Raw genomic sequence first — 20,343 nt, forward strand, 5'->3', positions numbered from 1 at the left:
AATCCTCAAAATAAAGGTCTTATAGCCTTTGAAATCACACCAGTAACACTAGAAGTTGATGAACAGGTTGAAACAATAGCTGGTTCACGTCCTCATCATGTTCAAAAGAGACCAGTATGGATGTCAGATTATGAGGTAATCGAAATTGATCAATCTGAAGATCCACTCACTCAATTTGCTATATTTTCATATTGTTACCCAACAACTTTTGAAAGTACTATTAAAGAATCAAAATGGCAGAAGGCTATGGATGCTAAAATTACGGCCATCGAAAGAAATGATACTTGGGAGTTATCTGATCTTCCTAAAGGGCTCAAAACAATTGGTGTAATCAAAAGATCGTGATGATCGACTCACAACCCAAAATAGTGGTGTTTTAGTGTATGTGGATCTTGAAGATGATGATAATGGTGGTAGTGGTGGTGGTGGTGAGATGATGGAATTTTATGGAATTCTTGATTCAGTTGTTGAAGTGAATTATATTTATGACAGAAGTGTGATTTTGTTTAAATGCACTTGGTTTGAAACTGACCCTAAAAAGAAATGGGTGCGAAGGGATTTTCACTTTACAAGCATTAATGTGAGTCACAAATGGTATGCCGATGATCCTTATGTGTTAGCATATCAAGCTAAACAAGTTTTCTACATTGATGATCCTAAGTTAGGGGCCAATTGGAAAGTTATACAGAAGGTGCAACATAGGCATTTGTATGACATTTACGATAAAATTGAGGAAGATCAATCGACCACGCATAATGCATATCAAGCCAATAATTCAAATGAATTTAGTTTTCATATTGATGCAGAAGTTAATGAACAAGAAGAACTTCATAGGGTGAATATGGAACCAGAGGGTTCAATTTATGGAGCCCAGTAGTAGAGTTAGTGATGAACATACCGGTTTCATAAATGATGATAGTGAAAATGAGATGAGTAATGAAAATTGCACCACCGAAAGTGGAGATGTACAATTTGAAGATGATATTGAGAATTAATAATATTTATTATTGTCATCCAAATTTAATTTGCATAATTGTGATGTGATTTTTCTTTGTGCATTAATTTTAATTTGTTTTCTTTAATATTAATAAATATTATTAATTTAATGTACTAAATTTAACATTTAAATATTAATATTAAATAATATTATAATAAAATAAAAAATATTACTAACCATAACCTAATAATAATAACAATAATAAATAATAATGATTCTAAACAGCAACAAACAAGTACCAAACTTAAGCTACCAATAGTGAAAACCTGAAAAACAATTTACCCCATGGTGCTTTTCGTATTTACAAGATAAATAATAGTAATAATAATTTTGATTTCTTTTATTAATTACTGATTGGTTTTACACTTTCAGTTATTGTCATATAAATATAAAATTATGTTAAAAATTAAATTCTAACTTACTAATAGAAATGATTTTAAGAAAATTGACACCAAAATGTTTTCATGAAGGAACATAGATTGCATCGTAATACGTTTTTGGCGTTGTTTTTTATATCTGCGTTGCCAAAAAAGTTTCCCAACAAACAATTTGTTGCGTAGCCAAATGGATTTTGCGTTGTTTTTTATATTTTCATCGCCAAAAACATTTCCTGACGAAAATTTGTTGCGTAGCCAGATGGATTTTGCGTTGTTTTTTATATTTTTGTTGCCAAAAACGTTTCCCAATGCACAATTTGTTGCGTAGCTAGATGGATTTTGCATCGTTTTTTATATTTTCATTGCCAAAAACGTTTCCCGATGCACAATATGTTGCGTAGCTAGATGGATTTTGCGTCGTTGTTTATATTTTTGTCGCCAAAAACGTTTTTCGATGCACGATTTGTTGCATAGCCAAATGAATTTTGTGTTGTTTTTTATATTTTCATCACCAAAAAGGTGTACCGACGGGCCTTTTGCTACATAGCCAAACCTCGTTGGCGTCACTTTTTATATGTTCGTCACAAGAAAACATTTTACAGCACCGTGCATTTGGGTTGATGAATACTTTTGGCTACGTTTTGTATTATTTTCGTCTCTTAAAAGTATCTATGGTGACATATAGTTACGTCACAAAACAACTTGGGCGTCGCTTTTTGTATTTTCATCCAATGTTTTAAAACCCAACTCGGGTGAAACCCAGCAAAGTTGACGGGTCTCGGGTTGACCGGTTGACAAAAACTTCTAAAATTCAGCAAATACACCCTTGGAAATTCGTTAAGTCCCTATAGGTTTGAAATTTAGTAAACACACCCCAAATACAAATCGGCTGGCGACTGGTTGTTGGCGGCCACACCCCAGATGCAACCCCAATCGTCCCTTGAGCCCATTCCCGTTAAAATATACCCAAGATCTGGCCGAAATAGCTTTGATTTCTGCCAGATCTCACCGATGCCAGCGTCGGTATTCCAGGCTAGATCTCATTTACGCCGACATCGAAAACACTCCCCATCACCTAGAAATTACTCCCCTCTTCCTCCCAACCAAAACCCACCTTTCCCTACCCTCGTTAGCCTCGCCAATTGCTGGCAAAAGCCGGTTGTTGCCGTTGCCAGTTTTCTTTGGTTTTTGATCGATTTACTCACCTGAAATCAACTCCATCACCACCATTGCATTCACTGAAACTTTCTCTTCAAAAGCCTTAACATTCCAACTGTCAATTGTTCGCTGATAATCCTCCCAAATCCTAGGGTTTTGGGTGAATGGGAAAAATATAAACCCGACCCGTTGAAGCTTTCGGATCCCAGTTGAACAGGTTAAACCGGCTAGGCCAAGCTGGGTTTTAAAACATTGTTTTCATTGGCAAAAACATTGTATGACGAATTATGTAGTCACTATATCCGTCGCCAATTTGCTTCCCGCCATCTCGTGCGAGGATTAGAAAGTCCGTGAAACTATTGGCAACCAATTTCATATTTCGTCGCTAATAGTTACCTTTGGCGACGAATTTTGAAATTGTCGCTAACAAAATCGTGGCTAAAAGCCTTTTTTGTTGTAGTATAAAGTGAGTCTACGAAACAAAACTAACTAAGAATGGAGAAGTTGACAAGTATAGGGCACGTTTGGTGGCTAAGGGCTACAAACAAGAGTTTGGTATGGATTACAAAGAAGTTTTTGCTCCTGTTGCAATGCATGATACAATTAGATTGGTGATTGCATTTGCTGCCCAAAGCTCATGACCCTTTTACCAACTAGATGTAAAGTCGGCATTTTTACATGGAGATTTGCAAGAGCAGATATTTATTGAACAACCTCCTAGCTATGTGGAAATTGGTAAAAAGCATAAAGTTTATAAATTAAAAAAAGCTATATATGAACTAAAACAAGCACGTAGAGCTTGGTATAGTCATATAGATGCTTATTTTCACAAGGAAGGCTCTAAAAAATGCCCACATGAGCATACTCTTTACACAAAACATGATGATGAGGGAAAAATGCTTATTTTATGCTTGTAACATGATTGAAAATTTTAAAAAGTTCATAATGCTTGAATTTGACATGTCGGATCTTGGAATGATGCATTACTTTCTTGGATTACAAGTAATGCAATATGTTGATGGAGTATTTATTTCTCAAAAGAAGTATGTGCAAGAAATTTTAGACAGGTTTCAAATGAGCAATTACAATCCTGTTACCTCACCAACAGAAGTTGGGTTGAAACTAACAAAAAATCCTGAAGGAAAGAAAATTGATGGCCCTCTCTACAAGCAAATTGTAGGAAGCTTGATGTACTTGACAGCAACAAGGCCAAATATCATGCATGTTGTGAGTCTTATTAGCAGGTACATGGAAAACAATAGAACTACATCTCCTAGCTACCAATAGGATATTTAGATACTTGAAGGGTACTACTGATTTTGGGTTGTTCTAAAAGAAGGGAGAAAAGTCAGATTTGATTGGGTTCACTAATAGTGATTATGCTGGAGATTTAAATGATTGGAAGAGCACTTTGAGATATGCTTTTATGCTGAGTTCATGGGTTGTTTCATGGTCATCGAAGAAGCAACCAATCATCACCTTATCAACCACTGAACCTGAATTTGTTGCTACATCAACCTGTGCTTGTCAACCTATTTGGCTAAAGAAAATACTTGAAGAGTTGCATTTCAAGCAAGAGAGAGCTATTGTAATTTATTGTGATAATAGTTCATCAATAAAACTCTCCAAAAATCATGTTCTACACAGTTGAAGCAAACAAATAGATGTGAAGTATCATTTCTTGAGGGATTTCATGAATGATGGAGTTATTGTGAAGATTATTCAAGATTTGCAAAATAAACTCTAGGGATCAACAAAGAGAAAGTTTTGTAAAATATGAACAATAAAAAGAAGGAGGAATTTTGCTATATATTTTTCATCCAATTTGGAAAGTTGTTTATATACAATAGAGAGAGTGATCCAAGTAAAAGAGAAACAAAATTGATCTTAACTGTCAAAACCAATTGGAAACAAAAAATTTTAGCTCAAACTGACCATTCGATCTGTTGCACTTTTGTACTTGCTTATAGTAGGAGAGGTGCTTTTTTTCCAGAATATAACTAGTCTTGAGAGGGAAAGTTCAAACACTAACACTTTCCAGTAACTAGTCTTGAGAAGAAAAGTCTAACACTTACGTAATGTCTATTACTTGAACTAACGACTGAATTTAACTTTGAGTGCAACTTGCACATTTCTTCAACATCGTCCCTCAAGCAAACTCAAAGAATTCTGTAGTATTATTTGCAACATTACTAAATCCAAAAGCTTTCCTACAACTTGCTATCAACAACAGATCACCACTTAAATCCAGTAATAACCATCAATATCAGAACATAAAAGTAGCAACTCTTTTCTGCATTCAGTAATAACAACCAACAACACACAAATTATTTGCAACATCAGAATCATCGAACCATCAACCGTCTTTTCTGCATTCAGTTATATAGAAAAATAACTCCAGTAAAGCAAATTCCATCAAAGCAAATTAAAATTACTTTCATTTTCAACATCCAAAGCAAGCTTCTCTTGCATTGTAATATTTCTGTCATCATCAACCACCATTCAGATTACTACTAAAAATTACTAGCTTCCATTTTCAACATTCAAAGCAAGCTTCTTTTGCATTATAACATTTCTGTCATCATCAATCGCCATTCAGATTACTACTGACTAATTAGAATTGTTTAACTAAAGGACCAACTTCCTCACTCAGTTTCTCTTCGTCCCTCAAAACAAGTCTTGGATGACTTGTAACTTCGTCCCTTAGACAAGACTTCAGTGGAGATGAGCAATGTATTTGAGTAATTTTAGGTGAATCAGAAACAATAGAATTAGAACCAAGAAGAATTGTGAGTTGATCTCTTAATTGTTGAAAACGTGGACCAAAGAGTGGCTTAGTGTGAAGATCAGCAATCTAAAATTCAGAGGATACATATTGCACAATTAATCGTTTAAAAGCAACCATTTCACGCATGAAACACATCTATCTCAATGTGCTTTGTGCGAGCATGGAGAATAAGATTTGAAGCTAAAGCACCAGTACTAGTATTGTCACACTAGAGTATTGGTGTAGAAGTGACAAAAATGTTGAGCTCTTAAAATACATTTTGAATCCAAGCTATCTTAGTAGAAGCTTGAGCAAGAGCTCAATATTCAGCTTCAGTGGATGAGAGTGCTACTACATACTGCTTCTTAGAACTCCACTAAATCAATTTTGGACCAAGATATATACAAAACCCACTAGTTGATCAACGATTAGAAAGGTTGTTGGCCCAGTCAGCATCCAGATACACTTCAAGCTTTAGTTCTCCTCCAAATTGCAATGTCAAACCGCAGTGAGAAGTGCCCTTAATATATCTTAACACATGCTTGCAAACTTGCCAATGGTTGACAGTAAGAGCTTTAAGAAATTGGCTAAGCTTATTGACAGCAAAGGATAGATCTGGTCTCATTAAGGTAAAGTACTGAATAGCTCCAATAGTGCTTTTATACACATAAGGCTAATCAAACAAGGGATTGTCTTCAAGATGGAGTTTTGAATAGACCACCAAAGGAATGGAACAAGGTTTGCAATTGTGTATATGTATTGTTTTCAATAGTAAATCTTGAGTATATTTTTGCTAACTCAATTTCATACAAGTTTTAGTTCGAGTAACCTCAATGCCAAGAAAATAATGCAACTGTCCTAGAATTTTTAGAACAAAATTGCCATTCAAATCACATACTACTTGATCAATCAATTGAGAATTAGTTCGTGTGATAACTATATCATCAACATATACTAGAATGTAAAGAATATTAGTACCTTGGTGATAGTAGATCAAACTAGCACTAAATGTGGAATTATTGAATCCCCAAGCTAGAAGTGCACCCTTCAATTTGTCGAACCAGGCTCTTAGAGCTTGTTTTAATCCATAAAGGGCCTTATGCAATTTACAAACATGAGTAGGATGATGTGAACTTACAAACCCTTCAAGTTGTACCATGTAAACATTTTCAGTTAAATCACCTTTGAGGAAAGCATTGTTTACATCAAGTTGGGTTACCTACCAATCGTGAAATACTGCTAAAGAGACAACAAATCTGATTCTGGAAACTTTCACTATAGGAGAAAAAGTTTCGAGATAGTCCAAACCAGGAGTTTGATGAAACCCCTTTGCCACAAGTCTGGCTTTATACATTTGTAGTGTGCCATCAACATTATATTTAATTTTAAAGATCCATTTGTTGCCCAAAAGATTCATGTCTTTAGAATAAGGAACCAAGGACCAGGTATTATTCTTCATTAAAGTTGTATACTCATATGTCATAACATTCTACCAATTTGGATCCTGTAAGGCTATAGATACTGATTTTAGTTCACTAGGTGGAGATGTGGTGGTTGATGATGCTAGAAGAGCAGCTACTTTGTTTCTAGAGCAATAGTGTTTGTAGAAAAGGTAACATCTAGTGAAAGGGTAGAAGGAATTTGGATATCCACATAGAGAGGAATATCTCGATAGGATTTGCCAGATTGAATGGTTTGAGGTGAGTGAATGGATTCAAAAACTGATGTGGATTCAAAGTGTGAAAATAAAGAGGATACTCGTGTAACAGAAGAGACGGTGTGTGTTGGAGTATGTGCCTTAGAGCCAATCAATTATTGTGGAATTGACTCTTTGAAATAATGTTTATTAATCAATAAAAAATGCATTATCCACTATATCACGTAAATCACATTATGTGTATAGATAAATGTCCTTAGGATGGTAGAACCGTGACAAGGGTATGAAGTGTTTCAGATCTTGATAGTGAGAACCCTATGATCACATATGGTGACCATTCTAGAAATGTCTGTAGCCCCAGTATTATTCTGACCAAGGACATAGATAATACGGTAAGACTATCATAGTGTTGAACGACCCTGTCAAAAAGCAGTGACTGATCTCACTTGTCAAGGTTGTTTGCAAACAACCTAGTGAAACACATGGGTGCTTGCTGTAGGCAAGTTCACTGGAAAGACTCACTAGAGGATTCAATATGGATGGTAACCCAAGTGAATATGGAATAAATCCTCTAACGGATGGTGGTGCATGTGATCCTTAGACTTGAGATCAACGGAGCGCCTTGTGCACTAATTAGTGTAGTTTGACACTAGCCCAACGTAGTTCTATTCAGAGCTATCAATATGGTAGTGATTAGCTACATTGAGAAGTGTATCGAGACTATGGTGGATCGACAAATGATTCATCACTCTTGGGTACAGGAGAAGTTATCTCACTGGGTAATTCAGTAAATGACAATGACACTAAATCTGTGGCCACAGTGGGATTGAGTTGATGCTCAATCCAATTTAATATTCCTGTCATTGGTCCAGTAACTGAATATAAACATGTAGAGGATATCTGAGGTTGACACTATTTCTGTACCTTAGTCTCGATGAGATAACAGTTGATGAAATAATTTGATTGCACGGTAACCTTACCATTGACAGGCTGCGATTTCGCTGAATCCAAATCTATCGGGTGGCCATGATGCCTTGCTAGGGGCCAATCTTGGTCTGTGTGTAGTGAGATAATTAATTGGTGTTAATCGTGATACTACACACTGCCGATATGATGAGGAGCCTATGAGTCACACACTTAGAAGATAATTTAAGAATCAATTTGTGAGAACGGTATTTTTGTCTTTTAGGATAAAAGGGTATTTTGGTAATTTCACAACGCAATTAAATTTTCTGAGATTGTTTCCTGTATTTAATTTTAATATTAAAATTAAATTAGTGAGATTATATTTAAATATATCTCTGTATATATTTAAATGAATTATTATTATTAATTAAATGTTAATATATTATTATATATATTAATTGATTTTAATTATAATAATAATTAATTAATTAAAATACCATAAAGGGTGTATTTGGCTGCAAGGGTGAACTAGGGTTGGAGCCAATGACTATTCCTAAGTGGAATAGAGTTTTAATTGTTGCACTATATAAGTGCAACTTAAAATTAAAACAAAGTGAAAAAAAGATTCATTCAATTAAAACCCTAGCCACCCAAAAGGTTCTCTCTCTCTCTCTCTCTCTCTCTCTCAAGTTTTCTTCAAGTGAAGAAGAAAATTTTTCAATTTTGATTATTCTTGATTCTTGATGCCGGCAATTGTTCTAGCAAAATAATTGTCGATTATTCGGATTATCTTCGTGTGGACTTCTGTGCGATCCTACATTGGATCGATTAACGAAGAATAACGTGAACAGTAACCGGTGAACAGTAGATGGTGAATAGTAACTGATGAATAGTAGCTGGTGAACAGTGTTCGTTTCCAAAATCAGAGATATTCGGAGGAGCCTCCAAACGTCGGTATGTTCTTAATCCTTGTATAGATTATTTACTATGATTTATTTTTAATACAGTTTTATTTTACGTTTCAGTTTCTGCATGAAAATGTTATAATCTGTAGTCAGATCTTGGTTCATGTAATTGATTGATTCGTTTTAAATATTACGTTTTTCCGTTGCGCGAATCCAGTCACTTACTAACAGTGGTATCAGAGCCTCGGGTACCAGATTATAATGTTTAATCGTTGATTGATAACATGTTGATGCATAAATTGATTGTTTTTAAATCTATAAAATTTTGTTTAATTGATCAATTGATCAATTGACTAATGATAGAGGTGGGCAAGGGACCGGTCCCTTGCGGGCCCAGGCTTGGGCCCGTTTGGGACTGGTCCCAAATGGGACTAGTCACTCATGGGCCTGGGATTGGTCCCAGGCCCATAAGAAAAACCAGGACCCGAACCAGGCCTTAGGCCTGGTCGAGACTGGTCCCATGGGCCCAGGACCGGTCCCATGGGGTTTGGATAATTTTATTTTCCCCCCTTAATTTTTTTTTATATTTTGGGGGCAAAACAAAATTTTATAGGGGGTTTTTAGTATTTTTTAGGGGTTGATTAGTAAGTTTCTAAAAATTTAATTAATTTTAAAAAATAATAAATTAATAGTTAATTTTAATTTTTAACATAAATGTAATATTCACATTTCACACATTCACGCTTCACAAATAAACAATTAAATAATTTTTTTATTAAATTATTCATCTTCAATTTCATCGTCAACACTAGTTACATTATTCAAATCTGTATTCCTAAAGAGTTCGAGTAGTTCGGGATCTTCAGGGTGCTGTTGTAGTCTTCTTTCTCCATGAGTCCAATCCCGTAAACACGTTATCACTTCAATCATCTCATCGGTTAAAGAACATCTTCTGTCTTCAACAATCCGACCACTCGTTGAAAATGTTGACTCGGATGCAATTGTAGAAACCGGCACAGATAAAATGTCACGTGCCATTTGGGATATAATGGGGAATTGACTTTCTTGTTGGTTCCACCATTGAAGAATATCCATGTCAAGTTGCTCCTTCATCGTCATAAAGGTCAAGTCCACCTGTAGGTAGCGAGTCATCTCATTTGGTCTATGTATGTACGAGCTGGAGCTAGAGCTGGAGCTTCCGCTACGTCCCACATACGCCCACTTGCTCGACCATTGAGGGGGGGCTACATCAAGGTCCTGATCGCCTCTCCCAGATGTTCCACTTCCACTTCCACTTCCACTTCTACTTGCATTGTATCTGTTCTCATATAAAGAAAAAAGCCTATCCAATTTGTTTTTAAAGTCAGTCAAATAAGACGTATAATCATATTCTAAATAATGGCCTAGCTCAGTAATTACACCGTTAACTACGGATAATTTAAACCTAGGATCTAGAAAAAGGCCTAATCCATATAAGAATGGAATATCTAACCAATATCTCTTATATTTTTCTTCCATACTTGAAACAATTTCACTAAAAATGTTATCATGTCTATATTGATCAAAAGTTTTAGCAATTTGAACTAAAATATCTAACACTAAATTAGTAGTTGGATAATAAATACCACTTAATGTATTAGTAGCATCATAAAAAATTTTAAGAAATGAATAAAAAAGTTCACAAACCGCCCAATCATCATAGTTGACAACTTCCTCTGGATAGTTCTTCCGGTTGACGAAATCTGTAATTTGTTTCGCGGTTGGCAAAGCTTTTTCCAACATCAAGTAGGTAGAGTTCCAACGGATAGGCATGTCTGTACATAACTTCAAAGGTCGAACCGGTGGGTCCTCTTGCTTACAATATTTGACGTACTCCTGCCATCTTTTATTGCTACCGCCGACGATAAATCCGATAGCTCTACGCACCCTCTCAATCTTTGAATGTATAGCATCTAAACCTGCTTTAACTATCAAATTGATGATGTGACAAGCACATCTCTGGTGATAAAATTTGCCTTCACCAAGCGGATCCAATTTCTTTTCAAATAAAGAGATTGTCGCGGTGTTAGCAGCTGCATTATCAAGCGTTAGCGCTACAACTCTATCAGTTAATAAATATTCTTGCAAAACTTCAAGAATTGTAAAATAAATAGTTTCAGCACTATGTTTTTCATATAATGGTTTAAAACCTATCAATTTTTGTTGTAAACCCCAATTATGATCTAAGAAATGTACTGTGACAGTTAAAAAATCGGTTTTTGATCTACAAGCCCATATGTCTGATGTAAGTGCAATAGATATATTCCTAAAATTTTGAAATTCGTTTTTAAGTTTATTATTTATTTTGTTATAAAGTTTTAGTATATCTCTTCTACTTGTACTTCTACTAACAGGGGTATATGCTGGACAAAATGCAGTTTTAACCATATTAACAAAAAAAGGATTTTCAGATAAACAAATGGGAGAGTCTGTAGCAACTATATATCTTGCTATTTCCTCTCGTGCAACATGTGTATTGTATTGCCATGTTGAGAGAGTTGAGGATTGTGGATTAAAATTAAGTTGAGTTTGAATTTGTCTACCTGATCCGCTTGAAGATGCATTTATTTGGGGATGCTTCTTCTCTACGTGTCGTCGCATCGTCGAAGTCCCCTTCTCAGCCCCAATAATGGTTCCACATAAATTACATATCCCACACGATTCTTCCCCCTCCCCATTTGTCTTTGGCCGTTTTGATTTGGTGAAGTATCGCCAGACATCGGACACGACCCTCTTTGACGGTCGGGGGGGTTGGGCTATGTCCGTGCCCGTTGACTCGCAGCTCACATGTGTTTGGCTACACCTCGTCCCGGCCGAATGTGGTTGTGGAATTACAGCTGCATCCTCTGGAGGAAATGGTGAAAATGGATTGAAGGCTTCAATTTCTTCGGTGGATGGAACGTAAAACTCATTTGGGGAAGACATTATAAATTTATGATAAAATAATAAATAATTAAAATGAAAAGAAATTAAATAATAATATGAAATTATGATGATATTGAAAAATAGAAAAAAATTTGAATAATATAAATAAATTATAAATATAAATTGAATGAGAAATTGATTGGAGATTTGGAGTAGAGAGATTGAGAGAATGAAAGAATGAGAGATTGATTGGAGTGAATAAAATGAAAGGTTTTAGGGTTATTTATAGTTTAGTTGTGGGGGGGAAAATGAAAAAAAAAAGAACTTATAAGTATTTACTATTTAGTTTATAACCGTTGGCTGCTGTTGTGACTGTTGGCAGCCAACGATTATAAAATTTTATAGTTATAAAAAGTTAAATTTTTTATTTTTTATTTTTAAATAAATTTTATAAAATTTCATTTTAGCCCTTATAATTTATACTTATTCAAGGGGTTTAATATAATTTTACAAAGGACTAAAATGATAAAGTGCAAAAAAATTTTGGGCCCGGGCCCTCCTCCTTAGGCCTGGTCCTGTTTTGGGACCAGGCAAGGACCGGTCCTAAGACCGGGTTTTGATGCTAGGCTTTTGGGCCCGGTCCCAAATGCCCAGCTCTAACTAATGATGTGTTGATGAGTGACTTATTGGTTGGTTGATGTCTTGGTCGAATGCTTGTGTATTCGATTTGATTTAGATCCATATCATTACGTGAAAAATTGCAAAAGGGTTATTGTGCGATTCATTGTTTTGCGGTGTTAGCCGCGGTGAAATAAAACTTCGTCGCGGCATGAAACTCTCTAGAACGTTTTGTGTTTTCTGGAAGTTTATGAAGTTTGCTGCAACGAAATAAAACTTCACTGCAGCGACCATGTGTATGAACTTCGCCAGGGTGAAAAATTTATTCGCTGCGGCAAGAAAGCTACTGTTCCATTTTTCTTTTCTGTTTTTCGCATAGGGGGGCCAAATTGCAGTTTTTGAACCTATAAAGCCAATAATAATTCTACACATATAAAATGGGTAATTTAATAATTCTACCCACCCAAATTCAAAATCTTAATTTTGGATGTATGCAATATTCTTGTTTGAAATTGCATGGTGCCTGGTACATGAGTCTTAGACCTTTGATATGTTTTTGTAATTTTGGCTTTGTTTGTAATTTCATAAAAAAATAGGACCTATGTGTCCTGCCTCTCTCTCTTATATCTCCATGTATTTCTTCTTCTCATCTCACTCCCCTCGTATGTAACGCGAGGTTTTTATTTTATCGATGTAAATTAGAATAGGATTTTTATTATAAAATACTTTGTAATGATCGTGAAGAATAAATGAAGGAGCTATGAAGAGGAATAACTTGAAGACCCAAGATTTAATTTTAAACCCCTAGGTTGACCCACCGATTCCTCTAGGCTCAAGGAAATTAGTTTTAGTGGGCCATGTACCGACACGTTTTATTTTGTTTAGAATGCATGCTCAGGTTGAATGTTCAATAACATCCCAAACAATGACATTCTAACAAAGATAATAATCTGGTGAGACATTAAATAAAAACCCTCAACTTAAGTATATTAAGTCATGTATGCCTTCCATCACCATGGTTTTAATCAAACCACTGTTTGTCGAAACCTTGTTCGCTAAAGCGAAGGTTGATAAACACGTTCTAGGCATAGTAGAGAAGTACACTCGTTATGTGTACGTGGCGACATGTAGTGTCTACTATACTGATATTGAGAATCACACTTGAGGACAATGACTTTGGTCGTCATATTATGAGATTGGCTTGTTGGCTTGCTTCACATTTGAGGTTGGTAGTGGGAGCTATCAACTGGTGTGGATTAACTTTGTTGGCCTATCTAATCAACCCATTTTGGCTTGTTCGCCAAAGTGAAGGTTTGAAATGGGCTAGATGGGATTTCAGTCCACTAGGAATGCTAATGGGCTTTCCGAGTTAATAGTGAGGGCTATTGGCTTGAGGAAAATAGTGGGAGCGTTTATTTAAGAAAAGGCCTTATTAAATAAAAATAAACATGATAATAATTTTGCTTTATTTTTCACTTGTAGTTTCACTTTAATTGAGCAAAATAATCCCAACATCATTGCTACAAATCATTGAACTAGGAGAGAAATGGAATGGTGAGAATTTTGTTGACTGGTATAGAAGTATGAACGATATACTTCAGTCAAGCGATAAATTATACATCATTGAGCAGACTTTGTCACCAGAGCCTGCTGATAGTTCTATCCATGAGACTAGGTATGTATATGTGAAGCATACACGTGATGCGAAAGCAGAAATGACTAGATACATTGTGCTTGCATCAATGACACAATTACTGCGACAACAGTGCCAGAGAATGGACTTGGCTTCTATTCTTCATTTTCTTCAAAGAAATGAGAAGCTTCAAAGAAATGAGAAGCATATGGTGTCTTAGTCATTATTCAGATGTAGGATGGAAGAGGTTACCAAAATTGGCGATCATATACTCAAGTTGACCGAGTATGAACAGGCTTGAGATTTTGGGATGCAGACTTAATGAAGGTTTAGCAATAGACCTAACATTACAGTCTTTGCCAGATTCTTACTCTCAATTTGTCTATGACTTCATTGAGGATGATAAGAGGAATACCATTTCCGAGCTTATGGATATGTTGAATGCTATTGAGTCAGGCATGAGAATGTCAGAAACATTGACGTTGGTTGAAACCAACTCAAGTGAGAAGGTAAGGGCTCAGAAGTCGTTGGAAGGAACTGCTAAAGATAGAAAGGGCGTTTGTCCTCATTGTGGGAATCCCAGCCACTGGAGGAAACATTGCAAGGCCTTTCTAGCAAAAAGAAAGAAGAATGTTACTTCTTCGTTAGGTATGTTCTTGATTGAGATTCTCCCATCAACATCTCGGGTCATTAACACAGGATGTGACACTCACATTTGTTCTAATGTGCAGGGATTACGGTAGAGTAGATTGCTCGCCGAGGGAGAGGTGAACCTACCAGTTGGAGATGAAGCACATGATGCTGCATTAGCTGTAAGATCTTATTGTTGGATTTTGCCTATGGGCTTGTTACTTGGAACTTGTGGATTGTTATGATATTCATTCAGTTTCTAGAAATAATTTTTCTATGTCTACTTTGGACAAGTAAGAATATTGCTTTACTAATGGATTGTTGTTTTTTAATATAATTAATATTCTATGGAACTGTTTCATAATAATATGTTTTCAAAATAGACAATAAGAATATTCTCAAAGTCATAACTACTCCGAATGTGGCATGTTGAGTTAAACATACCTGAAGGAATGTGGGAGTTAGGTCCATGATGAGTTTTTTGTGATCTACCCACATAATTCTGGGTTATGCCCTAAAGACTACGACTCATGCACTAGACCGTGTACTGCCAAGGTCTGTAGATAAGACTCTGTATGAACAATGGAGTGGGCTAAAGCCTAACTTGTCTTATCTAAGGATTTGGGATGGTGAAGCTTATGTCAAGAAATTGACTTCGAACAAGCTGAGCTCGAAATCTTACGAAAGTGTTTTTGTGGGGTATCCTAGGGAAACCAAAGGGTATTATTTCTACCACCCAGAAGAGCGCATAATTTTTGTCGCTCGTACTGGTGTCTTCCTAGAAAAGAAATTTTTCCTAAGAAGTGCTAGTGAGAGAAAAGTAGAACTCGATGAAGTTCTAGTACAACAAGATACATTAGATAAGGACAGGATGATGTGCCACAGAAAGTGGTTGAACATTAGGAGGAGGTTACTCCACAACTTGTGGATCAAAGTGAACCACCTCAAGTAGCACAAGAGCTATGTAGATCTGTGAGTGTACGTCATGAGCCAGAGAGATACGGTTATCTCGTGACTCAACATGATGACATACTAGTCTACCAAGACGATGAACCTAGAACCTACGAAGACGTTATATCGGATCCAGATTCTATTAAATGACTTAAAGCCATGAAATATGAGATAGACTCCATGTACCGGAACCAAGTATGGTCTCTGGTGGAACCACCTAAAGGGGTAACACCCATAGGGTGTAAATGAGTCTTTAAGAAGAAGACTAACATGGATGGCAAGGTGCACACTTATAAGGCACGACTGGTTGCCAAAGGTTTCAAATAAATTCATGGTATTGACAATGAAGAAACCTTTTGCCGGTTGCCATGATTAAATCCATCCGGATTATGCTTGCGATTGTTGCATATCATGATTATGAGATTTGACAAATGGATGTCAATGATGCTTTCCTGAATGGAAACCTTGAAGAGGATTTGTATATGGCATATCCCAATGGCTTCGTTCTTGATGGACAAGCTAAAAGGATCTGTAAGTTGCAGAGGTCTATTTATGGACTCAAGCAAGCTTCAAGGAGCTGGAATATTCGTTTCGATGAAGCCATAAAATACTTTGGTTTCATCAAGAACGAAAATGAGACATATGTTTACAAAAGGGTGAGTGGGAGCGTAGTGGCATTCCTAGTGTTGTATGTTAATGACATACTTCTGATGGGAATGATATACCAAACTTGCAGTCGGTAAACACTTGGTTATCCAAGTGATTCTCTATAAAGGACTTAGGAGAAATAGCTTACATTCTTAGAATGAAGATCTATCGTAATAGATCAAGAAGTTTGCTTAGCCCAAGTCGGAGTACATAGACAAGGTACTGAAGGGATTCAGTGTGGAAGAATCAAAGAAGGAATCTCTTCTGATGGCACATAGTGTCTATCTCTTTGAGGATATGTGTCCTAAATCACACATTGAGGGAGATAGAATGAAGAGGATCCCACATACTTCAGCAAGTGGATCCTTCTTGTATGCTCAGATTGATGTCTCATGTGCATCAAGCACTTGTAAGGGATATTAATCGGATCCAAGAGAGCGATGCTGTGAATGCATGCTTGGACTGATATCTTATGTGCATTAAACACTTGCAGAAGATATCAATAGGACCTTGGTGAGCAATGTATTATGTACTCAGATTGATGTCTTATGTGCATTCAGCACTTGTAGAAGATATTAATCAGATCCAAGTGAGTGACACTGGATAAGTGTTAATAGACATCCTTAAATACCCAAAAAAGGGCTAAGGATATGATCTTGGATTATGGAGGGGAAGATGAGCTCACTGTAAGAAGATACAATGATGATAATCTCCAAACAGATAAATATGATTTTCGCTTACAATTCGAGTTTATATTTTGTCTCAATACAGCTGTAGTGAGCTATAAGAGCTCGAAGTTAAGTACTATAGCGGATTCTACGATTGATGCTAAGTGTAACGCATTGTTTAATGCAGTTGTATAGGCAGTTTGGATCAAGAAATTCATTACTGAACTTGATGTGGTTCCAAGCATTATTGATCCAGTAAAGTTCTACTGCAATAACAATGGAGCCATTGTTGTGGCTGAGGAATCACAGTCTCACCAGTAATCCAAATACTTACTTAGTCGATTCAATCTGACCTAAGAAGTCAATCAGAAAGAGAATGTGCAGATTTACAGAATACCTACTAACCCACTGTTGAAGTTTTTGTTTGAGCAGAAGCATGATGAACACTTGGGTCATTCGATAATGATTAGCTATAGTGCAAGTGAGAGATTGTTGGAGTAGGTGCCCTAGAGCCAATCAATTATTGTGGAATTCACTCTTTGAATAATGTTTATTAATCAATAAAAAGGCATTATCCACTATATCACGTAAATCATATTATGTGTATTGATATATGTCCTTAGGATGGTAGAACCGTGACGAGAGTATCAAGTGTTTCAAATCTTGATAGTGAGAACCCTATGATCACATATGGTGGCCATTCTAGAAATGTCCGTAGCCCCAGTATTATTTTGACCAAGGACATAGATAATACGGTAAGGCTATCATACTGTTGAACGACCCTGTCAAAAGGCAGTAACTAATCTCACTTGTCAAGGTTGTTTACCGACAACCTAGTGCGACACATGGGTGTTTGCTGTAAGCAAGCTCACTGGACAGACCCACTAGAGGATTCCATATGGATGGTAACCCTTGTGTCTATAGAATAAATCCTCTAACGGATGGTGGTGCATGTGATCCTTAGACTTGAGATCACCAAAGCGCCTTATGCACCAATTGGTGTAGTTTGACACTAGCTCAACGTAGTTCTATTCACAGTTATCAATACGGTAGAGATTGACTACGTTGAGAAGTGTATCGAGACTATGGTAGATCAACAAAGGATTCATCACTCCTAGGTACAGGAGAAGTTATCTCACTGGGTAGTTCAGTAAATGACAATGACACTAAATTTGTGGCCACAGTGGGATTGAGTTGATGCTCAATCCAATTTAATATTCATGTCATTGGTCCAGTAACTGAATACAAACATGTAGAGAATATCTGAGGTTGACACTATTTCTGTACCTCAGTCTCAATGAGATAACAGTTGATGAAATGATTTGATTGCATGGTAACCTTATTGTTGACAGGCTACGATTTCGTTGAATCCGAATCTATCGGGTGGCCATGATGCCTTGCTAGGGGCCAATCTTGGTCTGTATGTATTGAGACGATTAATTAGTGTTAATCGCAATACTATATATTGTCGATATGATGAGGAGCCTACGGGTCACACACTTAGAAAATAATTTAATAATCAATTTGTGAGAACGGTATTTTCGTCTTTTAGGATGAAATGGTATTTTGGTAATCTCACAGTGCAATTAAATTTGCTGAGGTTGTTGCCTGTATTTAATTTTAATATTAAAATTAAATTAGTGAGATTATATTTAAATATATCTCTGTATATATTTAAATGAATTATTATTATTAATTAAATGTTAATATATTACTATATATATTAATTAATTTTAATTATAATAATAATTAATTAATTAAAATACCATAAAAGGTGTGTTAAGATGAAAGAGTGAACTAGGGTTAGAGCCCATGGCTATTCCTAAGTGGAATAGGGTTTTAATTGTTGCACTATATAAGTGCAACTTAAAATTAAAACAAAGTGAAAAAAAGATTCATTCAATTAAAACCCTAGCCATCCAGAAGGTTCTCTCTCTCTCATGTTTTCTTCTTCAAGTGAAGAAGAAAATTTTTCAATTTTGATTGTTCTTGATTCTTGATGTGTTCTAGCAAAACAATTGTCGGTTCTTCGAATTATCTTCGTGTGGACTTCCGTGAGTGTGATCCTACATTGGATTGATTAGCGAAAAATCACGTGAACAGTAGATGGTGAACAGTAACTGGTGAACAGTAGACGGTGAACAGTGTTCATGTCCAAAATTAGAGATATTCGGAGGAGCCTCCAAACGTCAGTATGTTCTTAATCCTTGTATGGATTATTTACTATGATTTATTTTTAATACAGTTTTATTTTACGATTCAGTTTATGCATGAAAACGTTATAATCTGTACTCGGATCTTGGTTCGTGTAATTGATCGATTCGTTTTAAATATTACGTTTTTCCGTTGAGCGAATCCGGTCAGTTACTAACAGTGTGTGAAAGAAGGACTAATGATTTGTGATGGAATAGTCCAATAGTTTGAAATAGTTGGTTTGAGATTGGATTGAGACTGTGTTTCTGGATATGTATGAGAGAGAAAGGAACCTTTGGCAAAAGCAAAAACTACTTCATCAAACTTAATAGTTTGAGCAGTGTAAACTTTTCATAGCTTATTCAACCAAACATATCCTTTGTGATGAGAGTTGTACCCTAAAAATACACATTGTTCACTATGAAAGGAGAATTTGTGCTTAAGGTAAGGTCTTATATAAGGGTAACATAAGCAACCAAAGGTCCTAAGAGAAGCATAAGCTGGTGACTTGTGAAACAACTTTTCAAAGCGTGATTGATGACTTAGTATAGCTAAAGGTAACCTGTTTATAAGATATACTGCCGCATGGAAGGCAAACCACCAAAAATGAAGGGGCATCAAAGCTTGAGCAAGGAGAGTAATACCAACCACAGTAATATGTCTGTGTTTGAGTTCAACTTTTACATTATGTTGATGAACATGAGGACAAGGATGTCTATAGTGTATCCCTTGAGAAGAAAAATAAGAAACAAGTGATTTGAACTCCCTTCCCCAGTCTAATTAGAAACTTCTGATTTCGGCATCAAACTGCTGTTCTACAAGCTTGTGGAACTGTTGAACTGCCATGGCAACTTCTGACTTAAGTTTTAATGGATAAATCCAATAATACCTGGTAAAATCATCAACAAACTGCAAGTAGTATTTAAATCATGTTAAGGAAATTGTGGGAGCAGGTCCCCATACATCAGCATAGACTAGCTCAAAGGGAGTAGTGAAGTTAGTGGAAGAAGAAGAAAAAGTGCCCTCATGAAGTTCACCAAACACACAAGCTTCACAAGAATCAGATTTACTCTTGTCAGAGAAAGGTACATGTAGTTTTTCCAAAATGAATTTCAGCATAGGTGTATGAGGATGGCCTAACCGCTAGTGCCATAACTGAACTGTCTTATTTACATTGCACCTAGTATTAACCTCTACATTGTCCTCACTCCTTGACTGAATTGAGTTTATTCTGGGGGATGATAGGGGATAATCCAAAGATCTTGATAGCTTTGAATTGTCTGACGAAGAGCATCAGAATTTGAGTCAACTGCGCTGGATGGAATGACCAA

General features: G+C 36.1%; 1 protein-coding gene across 1 annotated transcript in view; it reads left to right on the top strand.

The window, feature by feature from the left end:
* The first annotated feature begins 3,492 nt into the window (after positions 1-3,492).
* LOC116125078 (uncharacterized mitochondrial protein AtMg00810-like) overlaps positions 3,493-20,343 on the top strand; it is a 29,583-nt gene continuing 12,732 nt past the window's right edge. The window contains exons 1-2 of the mRNA XM_031410808.1: positions 3,493-3,759; positions 3,872-4,052. Of these exons, the coding sequence (XP_031266668.1) occupies positions 3,493-3,759; positions 3,872-4,052 (448 nt within the window). The remainder of the gene's footprint in view (positions 3,760-3,871; positions 4,053-20,343) is intronic.

This window comes from Pistacia vera, unplaced genomic scaffold (genome assembly GCF_008641045.1).
Source record: "Pistacia vera cultivar Batoury unplaced genomic scaffold, PisVer_v2 Contig160, whole genome shotgun sequence".
Lineage (NCBI taxonomy): Eukaryota > Viridiplantae > Streptophyta > Magnoliopsida > Sapindales > Anacardiaceae > Pistacia > Pistacia vera.